Genomic DNA, 10,311 nt, shown 5'->3' with positions numbered 1-10,311 from the left:
GTCCGAGTCTGCGGACTTGTATTTTTTATCCCCAACACTCTCAGTTCCCATTTCTCTCCTCACTCTTACACCAACTTTCCAATCTTCTACTATTAATTTCAACGACTTCATCTGCATATATATAAGACAAGGCTTATAGCAGAAAACAGATATTGGTAATGGAGAAAAAAAATGCTGAACAAGCTCGGATGGAGCTTAACGGTCCCCCCACCATATGTATTCCTTGTGAGGTTTTTGAAGGCTGCTCTATCTGATGAAGAGGTAGATATATAAGTTTACTGAATTTCTTTTCTTTCTGTTTCTGAATTGATCTCCATCTTCAATGGTCAGGATCTCATGAACTTTTTCTCTCCTCTCTTCCCTCTAAATTGCCCGATGGAACATATAGTTTTCTTTTTCGCTGAGTTAGCTCTTACACAGTATTGCATGATAATGCATTGCCCGATGATTGTGGCTTCTGCGGTGTATGCGGCCTGATGCACCTTACAGAAGAGTCCCCTCTGGAGCAAGACGCTTAAGCAATACACTGGGTTTGCCAAGACACAGTTTGTGTAAGCTGCTCTGCATGCCCTTTTTTCCTTGTGTGGAGAGTTTCGCTGATTGAGCTACATGAGCCAATGTGGGGTGTGTTTGTGAGTGAGAGATCGGGCCAATGTGGTGCGAGATCAGTTCATAAGTTGGGTCCCACCCTTGTGGCTGAAAAATATCAAGGTGGGTCCAGTCATCTGGGTGGGCTAATTTGAATGCGGAATGGGGTCGTCCGTGTCTGCTTATTTTAAGCAAATGGTGAGGTTGAACTGATGATCAGACCTAACCAGTGGGGCCCACAAGGGCTAAAAAATCAATGGTAGGATCCAGTCATCTGAATGCAGAATGTGGTCATCCTGCCTATTCTAAACTAATCATATGCAAATGGGAGAGGTCCAATCATCTGAACAGTGGGCCCACAAGGGCTAAAAATCAATGGTAGGATCCAGTCGTCTGCCTATTCTTAGAATAGGGTCCCATTTAATCATGGTGGGCCACACTTGTGGCTATCCCACACACATTGACTCATGTTTGAAGGTAGTCACTAACATTTGTGTAATTATGCTATTCTTGATTCTAGGGACTGCACAAAGCTCTTGGTGAACTTCCTTTCTTCTGCAGCGGATAGTATGCTGAAGGCGGTCCACCGGAAGTACTCTAATCCTCTAGGTGAATCTGTTGCTTTACTACCTCCATCATCGAAATTCTTAAAGGAGTCGAAGGATGCTGCCTCCACCTGACTGCTGACTGGTTTGGGTTGTGTTTTCCCCCAAACATGTACAGCCACTGACCACTGGGTGCGGGTGTTTATGTTTTTTCCATTTGATTTATCATCTTTGGTTGAAGTAGAGTTTTTGTTTTTTGGAGTGAAGATTCATCTCTCTGATGATATCTCTCTATTAGTAACTCTTTCCTCAGGAGTGGGGTGTGTTTATGACATGTTTAAGAATGTGCAGAAACAGCTTCAAATTTCAGTTGGGAATGAATGGTCTGTTTAAGTGTGTTCTGTTTTTTTTTTTTTTTTTTAAGAAAGGCTGTGTAAGAAATTATTCTTTCTTTGCTCATAATATATTGGCTTGTTCCAATAATGGGGGTGTTCCATTCATCAGGTGAGCCCCTAGCATGATCTGTTTGATGATGTTGCTACCTGATGCATGGACAGGGGAGTCCTGTTTCAAAGAATGTGGAAACAGCTTCAAAATTCAGATGAGATTCTGAAGCTCAAATGAGATTCAGATAAGATTCTTTCTTTGTTCATAAAATTCAATCAGAAATTACTTGGTTGTATACCTAGATCCAATAACTGGACTGGTCCATTCATCAGGTGGACCACACTTTGATATATTTTTGCCACCTGATGAGTGGAGCTGGTCCTGTTTCTCAATGAAGGTGGAAAACAGCTTCAGTTTTTGTTTGTAGTAATGGGGCTGAGCTTTTGGATTTGGGTTCATAGCCTTAAAATGAACCGCAAAACGAATGGATGGCCTGGATTTAAAACACATACACAATCGTGGGCCTCAGAATTCACTACTCATATCCATTGATTTTGAGGGAGCGAATTAAATGCATCCCAGGCCTCATCTCTAAAATTATCTGGAAAAACGGATGGACGGCGTTGATAAAATACAAATGGACTGGATCAGCCTGGTTTTTGTACCCATAGTAATCATCATGGTGCAGTTTTCTTTAAGAGGGAAACGCCAAAAATGATAAAAAAGAAAGAAAAAAGAACAAAAGAAAAAAGAAAAGGAGGCTCAAGACCTCCGTGAGTATATATTAATATCAACGAACGATCTTATGAACGGGACCTAATGGACGGCCACGATAGGCGATATGGATGCCAAGGAGTTCAAATGCTGCAACTAGGTGCACGGTAACGTGTACATATATCATTTCTCTACCGTGTATATATTTCACCTCCCTACCCACGAGTTCCCATGGGGAGAGAACGTGGCTGAAGTGTGGAAGATCTAGAACGTTCGTTCGGAGGGCCCCACCGTTGATTGCCATTGCATAAAAAAATAATGTCAGTTGTGAGCCAAGCGTGTAGAATATCCAATCCGTGAAAAAAGTGGGCCATACCAGCACACCAAGTCATACCATCGGCTGTGAGTCTTCCAATGAGTGGATCGCCCTGATTTGCATACCAAGAGATCCTGACGGTGTGGTCCACCATAACAGGATAGGGCTGGGTTTCTCGAGGAAGAAATGATCAGATTTTCCTTTTCTTTCCTTTGTTTCTATCTTAGGATAGGTGACCCCCTTCTAATTTTGTTGATTGGGTTGCCCGAAATTAATATATACAACCCTTTTAAAAAAAAAAAAAAAGAAAAAGAAAAAAAGAACAAAAAAAAAAAAGAGATTGTTTTATACATAATGTCCAATAAAAAAATTTGGTTCATCTATTTTGTTGGGGCCATTATAAATTTTATTTCTAATTCAAAAGAATCACTTTTGCCAGGAAATCATTCTCATCCCAACCATGGCTTGGAAAAAAGGATGGATTATATCAGTGACCCCAATTGAAAACTAAGTCATAGCATGCTAGCTAAACAACCTACAGTAGTTTCACACATTTTAAAAGTGGCCGTGACTATGCATATGGCAGGCTGATAATTAGATCTTCTTAATTTCTGGTATTATGTATGTAAAATGATCTGAAAAACATTGAATGGAGGGATTGGATAAAGAATAAACAAACCAAGGTTGGCCCCATAGTAAGGGATGCGGGTCTCTCTCCTAATCTGCTTCCCTGCACGTAAGCAACGAATTTCTAACGTGTGAAATTTAAGTGGGCCTAACAATAATGTATTTATTATATATCCACACCATCCATTCATTGTTTCGGATCATTATAGAATTAAACCTAAAAATAATGCAGATTGAAAGCTAAAGCGGACCACACTACTGAAGATAGTAGGAATTGATGCTACCATTGAAAACTTGCCAGGGCCACGGAAGGCTTTGATCAAGTTGATATTTGTATTTTAACTTCATCCAGGCATGTGTGATCTTATGAACAGGTCAGATGGAAGATAAGCCTCATGGTTGAATCTAGGAAATTTTGAACGGTAGTTTGTTCAATTCCCGCTACTTTATTATGGTGTGATCCACTTGATCTTTGGATGTACGTTTTGGGCTCATTTCCCTAGAATTACCTGAAAAAAATTGGTAGACGGTGTAGATCTAACACAAAAATCATGTTGGAATCTAGAAAAATTTCACACCTTAAAAGAAATGACGTGGAACAATGACAAGGGACGGCACTGCAATTTCCAGTGCCTTCAACACAAACTATCCGTACTGAATAAAAATTACATGGGATGGAGGGGGGCAAAGAACCTGACCTCCGAAACAATTAAAAAAGTAGAGCAGTTATACACATAAGCAACCCAATTCCTACAAACAAAAGAAAAAGAAAAGCTGTCGTTTATTTCCTCGCCACCTCCTCTTATTGGGTGAATCACCGAAATCACCAAATGTCGATACTTGGGATGTTGGCAATCTTGTCCCGATCTTTTCCGAAAAATCCATAGCGCTCTTTTAAGACTTCACAGTTTCTGATCGTCAATTGTTGAAGCTTGGTGAGGTGTTGCAACTCCTCTGGTAGAGACTCCATCTGGTTACAATCGCGGATTTCCAGAGTTTGGAGGGCTTTGAGTTGTCCCAACCAACCACCAGGTAGTGATGTCAGCTCATCATTACCCAGAATCTCCAAATGGTTAAGGTTGGGGAGGATGGGTAAGGGTGCTTCTGATGACATCCCATCACTACTTATTTCTAAACTCAGCCTCTGGAGCTCAGGTAGAAGGTTGTGTGGTAACGCCTTTAACTTTCGGCACCGGTCTAATTCTAATTCTACAAGTGATGGCATAACCTGTCCATCTCCCTCTCTCAATTCCCACTCCTCCCAATTTGGCATGATGCGGAAGATGAGGGTCTCCAGCTTGGGGAATGAGACAACACCACCACTTCCATCATTGTTAGCATTCCCACTAAACTCGCCACCCACGTATCTCACCTCCATTGACACTACTTCAAGATATTTAAGGTAAGGTAGTTTCCCAAGACCTGGCAGTTGTTTACACTTGTCACAGTGCATGAGTTTCACGTTGACTAGATTAGAGAACACCGGATCCTCTATCCACTTGGGAAGCTTGGAACCTTTGTAACCCCATATTTTAAACTCTTTCAAGTTTGTGTGGGGCTTGAGGATTTCAAGCACACCCTCCTCATCATCCAATCGTCCATCATTATCGTATTCCAAGGTTAGAGCATGAAGGTGCTGCTTCTTATCCAGTTCTGCCTCCCTAGCTTCGTCCCTGCTCCTGACTTTTTCCACGTTATTAATTTGAAGACTTCCTTGAAGATGATTGAGGTATTTCAGTTCTCTGCAATTCCATCCTTCGTTACCACCTCCCACAGTGAAATCTGGTAATGTCCGAAGGCCAGTTAATCTCCCTATACCCTCCGGGAAGTACTTCAGCTCGTAAGTGCCTTGTATTTCTAGATGTCTCAGGCTTTTCATTTTTCTCAACCCTCTAGGAAGTTTTTCTAGCTGTCCACAGTAACCGAGTCTCAAGGTCTGTAAATTTCTGCAATTACTCACCTCCTCTGGCAGCTCCACTATGCCTGTTTCAGATAAATCAAGATATCTCAGGTGTTTCAACTGCCCTATTGTTCGAGACAATTTCTGTATGCCAGTGTGACGCAAGTTCAATGCCCTAAGGTATCTCAAATGATGAAATAAATTCCGTGGAACACCTGAGATTATTGAGTCATGCAGCAACGTCCGCAACTTTTGAGCCTTATATAAGGTGGACGGAATGGAAGCCACTTCACCAGCTTCATCACTGAAAATTAGAAAAGAATGGCGGATATTTTTTAAGTTCGAAGAAGCTTGCTTTCTAATCTCCACCGTTGAACAGTCACTTCCTGAAACAGATTGTGCAAGATCATGAACTAAATCATGCATCTTGCAACTGACTGTGTTCTTGTAATCGTCGAGTTCTGCATCTTGGAGCAACGAGCGTCTTAATAAATCATCAAAATACAGCCCACCAACCTCCTCGATCTCTCCACCTTCCTCATAATGGATGAAACCTTGTGCCGCCCATAACTTGACTATCGTATCCTTCTTTATCTCCCAGTCTTTCGGAAAAACAGAGCAATATGTGAAGCACTGCTTCAGAGCAGGAGACAAGTCTTGGTAACTTAGGAACAAAGCTGGTAAAATGCCTCCTAAGACATCGCCTGAATTCCATACGTCACTTCCCAGTACAAGATTCCACTGACTTCTTGTCTTTCTTGAGCGCATGGCACTCCCTATCGTCTTTGCTGCTAGAGGCACCCCGCCACACTTCTTTACAATTTCCCTTCCAATCGCTTCTAGCTCCAAACGCTCTTCTGCACTCCGATGCTTTAGCGCTCTACGGTTGAACAATGACCAGCATTCTTCATCAGATAAGGCCAGCAGTTTGTGTATGTGAGAGCTTCCCATCGTCGATGCAACATCTTCTGAACGAGTGGTCACGATGATTCGACTCCCAGGTGCACCAGCTTGAAAGGGAACTCTCAGTTTGTCCCACTTCTCGCTGTCATTGCTCCAAACGTCGTCGAGAACAAGCAAGAATCGCTTTCCATGCAAGATTTCATGACGGAGGCAACTTTGCAACGGGTCCAAGCCTTTAAGCTTAGAAGGAGACTTTGTGGCAGATTCTATCATTAATTTTGTAATCCGTTTCACATCAAAATCGTCGGAAACACACACCCACATTTTCACATTGAAATGCCTCTCGACTTCATCATCATTGTAGGCGAGTTGAGCAAGGGTGGTCTTGCCCAACCCCCCCATTCCAACGATAGAAATGACGGTAGGCACCTCGTTTACCACATCAAAAGTTTCATTTAGCAACCTCCTCAATATTTCATTTTTATCACCATCCCTTCCAACAGTGGCTGATTCGTCTACTTCGGAGCCTGTTTCTCGCCCTTCGATTTCGTCCCTTCTCTCTGCATTACCAATTCTAAATTGAAACGTGTTCTTTTCCCTGTCAATCTCTTCTAACCTTTCCCATGTATCCTTTATTCTGTTCGCAAGTTTATGGCGAAATGCAACGTGACCGAAACAAGAACAAGGCGAAAGGAAGCTCTGCACCTTTCTATTGCAAGAAAGAGATTCATCACCTTCATCGTCTTGTGATGGGAGGGATTCCGTCGTCCACTCGTCTAGTATGTCATCGATGTCATAAGCCACATCTTTGAGCTTCTTTAGCCAATCTTTCACGGATTGTTCTTTCTTTAGCCAATCTTTCACGGATTGTTCTTTCAGATGTCGAGTCTCGGCATCTTCAAGGACAGCCTTGATGGAGGTGAATGCACTGGAAAGCTTTTCGAGCTCTTTGGTGACACCAAGCAGTGAAGCGACCTCATCTTCAAGAATTTTGCCCAATTTCTCTATTGCAAAAGAGACCAGTGAATCAGCCATTTTTTATTTTTTATTTTTTTGGTTTCTTTCTTTCTAATTTTGGGATGTATGGATGGGAAGAAGGGAGGGATTTTGGTTCTTGATTTCTACTTTTGGGATGGATTTTGGTTCTTGCTTTCTCCTTTTGGGATGTATGGATGGGATGAAGGGAGAGATTTTGGTTCTTGCTTTCTCTTTTGGGATGTATGGATGGGAAGAAGGGAGGGATTTTGGTTCTTGCTTTCTCTTTTGGGATGTATGGATGGGAAGAAGGGAGGGATTTTGGTTCTTGCTTTCTCTTTTTGGGATGTATGGATGGAATGAAGGGAGGGATTTTGGTTCTTGATTTCTCCTTTTGGGATGTATGGACGGAAAGAAGGGAGGGATTTGATATGTGAGAGATCGCTGGGAGGCTTGGAAATATGCAATGGTATCAGGAAGGGAGGGATTTGATATGTGAGAGATCGCTCGGAGGCTTGGAAATATGCAATGGTATCAGGAAGGGAGGGATTTGATATGTGAGAGATCGCTGCGAGGCTTGGAAATATGCAAGAGGGATTTGATAAGTAAGAGAGCGCTGGGAGGCTTGGAAATATGCAATAGTATCAGGAAGGGAGGATAGAGATGCAGAGTATGCTCGGACTATCTGGACTACTGGTCTGACGGTGTATACGTATAAAAAATAAAAATAAAATTCCCATAGAATATTACCCACCTGCAAGCAACGAGACACATGGTTAAAAATAAAAATAGAGATTTTGATCGTACTGCATTCGTTTTATGGTTAAATTCTCCAAAAGTGAAAAGTTGTTTTTACATTGGTCAAGGCTAAACTCACGGGCCAACATTGAATATTAATGCGTATAATCCACGTTGCATCCTTTTTTTTTCATGTGGTTTAAGGGCCAGGGCCCAAATGTCAGCTTGATCTACGGCTTGTGTGCACCACATGATAGAACTTGTGTGCACCACATGATAGAAAACAATGATGAACCCACTGTTGAAACTTTTTAGACTCACCGTAATGTTTGTTAGAAGTGGACACTGTTCAAGTTAAGACTTCTTGAGCTCACAACCAGCTAGCAGAAAAGGTGGACGGAACGGATCACTCCAGTATGAGCTCTAAACTTTATTATTTCAAAATAATCAAGTTATTAATTACCTCAACTTACAAACCAACCGTGGACCTAGCCCAACAATGGAACTATTTTAGTATTAAAAAATAATAATAATAAATTTCTTAATCCACCCACAACGATGACTCAGCACGCCATCTGGAGTGGCAAACCATGCATCACATGGTAGAATCATCTTACCAAGTCAAAATCAGACTAATCAAACAATTCCATAAATCCAACCAATACCTCATAAAATGGGCAATGGAGATTGTCCTCACATAAATATGTCTAATCAACAATCTGAGCCATTCATTTGGTAGAGGCCATCATGGATCACTTGTTGTTTTAAATCACTCCTTTTGTCAGGCAATCGATTCTGTCAGGGCTTATAAGATAAATGGTTATATAAGAGAAGGAAAACTTATGGCATGCTTCAACTATCTGCTCACTGTCAATTTTATTCATAAACCTTAAAACTAAGTTCCAGGCCTGTGAACGATTCAGATTGAAAGATTGAAATCACCCTAATCCCAATTCTGACAATAACGAAATCACTACAGTACATTCCATATAGAACAGCCACAAAAAGTGATAAAGGCAATCGGGACCAACCAAAGCACAAAGATGCCTATATGGTGTAATTGAAATATTATCCTATGGTAAGTGGACGGTTACGTTTTTTACAAAGATACAGTCACATGGAGTCTCATGAGCACCACTCAAAAATCTATTCAAGCAGAGTAACTCGATGACTCAGCCTGGTGGGCCTACCGTACATGTGCCCAGTCATGAGAATTTGTACCTGATGAGCAATGAGGTTGGTCCACCAAGGCCTGAAAATGGACTCTTGAAACTAAGATGGATAGTTGTCCACTGGATTCTCACACTGTGTTACTTGGTCATGTTGCATTTGCAAAGGGTCCATTAGATGATCTGATTGTAAGTTGTTGCCTTTCAACAATATGAAAGAGTTCGGGTGATGGTCCACCCATAGCATGGCTCAACAGACCACCGGTCTGGAGTAGCGAACCATGGCCTGGCTTGTTAGAAACAACCACCGGGCTATTTATGACTGTTCAATCGATCAGCGTGCTTTGTGTTAGCTCTGAAGGACATCCCATAAGTTAGGAAGCAAAAATGCCGCATGACATTAATCAGACAAATGTAGGCATGCAATCAGCACCTTATAAAATGAGCGGTTGAGGATTGTTTGCACAGAAATAAGTCCAATTAACAATCTTACTCATCTATTTGTCAGAGACCATTATGGACTACTTATTGTTTTAAAGCCATCCTTTTACCGTGCAATCCTGTCCATTCCATCCATGGTTTAGAAAACAAACGGCTATGTTAGAGGGAGGAAAGTTAAGGAACGCTTCAACCATCTGTTCAGTGTCAATTTTAATAGTTATCCCTTAGAAAGATTGTGATCCAGACACAGTAAACGGTTCAGATTGATCGATTGGAATCTCCAAATATTCCAATTACGAAGATCATGAACATACCACGCCACGATACACTCTCATGAGCGAGCGACTAGCAACGGTGATAAATGCAACAGGACCCACCAAAGGAAAAAGATGCCTATACGTTGCAATGGACACGGTATCCGGTATCTAATACTAGTTGTCGTTGTCGTCGTCATTCGTCATCGTCAAGATGACAAAGACACCAGACAAGTGGAATCTTATGACTTACACAGCACTAAAAATGGAAGGGGATTTGGTGAGACTCCGGATCACCGAAGTGGGTGGGACTCTGACGGTAGGGCTCATATTGATGCATGTGCCTTACATCCACACCGTCCAACCATTTTCAAAGCTTATTTTCGTGCATGATCTCAAAACTTAAGCATGCCCAAATCTTAGGTGGTCCATACCACATGAAACGGTTGTGAAGGAATCCCCACCATAAAAAAAACTTATGCAGTCCACCGGAATGTCTATTTGCCATTCAATTAGTTGATAAGGTGACAAAAGCCTATAGGAAATAACCACACAAATATCATCCTTATCCAAAGTTTTTGTGAGCCACAAGACATTTCTAATGGTCAATTATTATTGTCTCCGGTACAACTATCCATATGAAATTTGGATCTACCTCACATTTTAGATCATGCCCTAAAACTAGGTTTCAATGCAGAGGGATATGTTGGGGGCCGTTGCAACAAAACTTAGGATCTAACTGCCCAAAAACACC

General features: G+C 41.6%; 1 protein-coding gene and 1 long non-coding RNA gene across 2 annotated transcripts; one reads left to right on the top strand and one right to left on the bottom strand.

The window, feature by feature from the left end:
* Positions 1–380: 380 nt before the first annotated feature.
* LOC131250979 (uncharacterized) lies at positions 381–1,530 on the top strand. Its single transcript, XR_009173538.1, has 2 exons — positions 381–966; positions 1,109–1,530. It is a non-coding gene; the product is annotated as an uncharacterized LOC131250979 (long non-coding RNA).
* Positions 1,531–3,781: 2,251 nt separating this feature from the next.
* LOC131250535 (putative disease resistance protein RGA3) lies at positions 3,782–7,015 on the bottom strand. Its single transcript, XM_058250823.1, has one exon. It carries the CDS (start codon positions 7,013–7,015, stop codon positions 4,001–4,003), a length of 3,015 nt encoding a protein of 1,004 aa, XP_058106806.1. The 3' UTR covers positions 3,782–4,000.
* Positions 7,016–10,311: the final 3,296 nt, after the last annotated feature.

This window comes from Magnolia sinica, chromosome 7 (genome assembly GCF_029962835.1).
Source record: "Magnolia sinica isolate HGM2019 chromosome 7, MsV1, whole genome shotgun sequence".
In the NCBI taxonomy this organism is placed as follows: domain Eukaryota; kingdom Viridiplantae; phylum Streptophyta; class Magnoliopsida; order Magnoliales; family Magnoliaceae; genus Magnolia; species Magnolia sinica.
This window is presented reverse-complemented; position numbering and strand designations above follow the sequence as displayed.

Coding starts and splice junctions, on each gene's coding strand:
- LOC131250535 (XM_058250823.1), bottom strand. CDS start 7,015: ATGGCTGATTCACTGGTCTCTTTTGCAATAGAGAAATTGGGCAAAATT.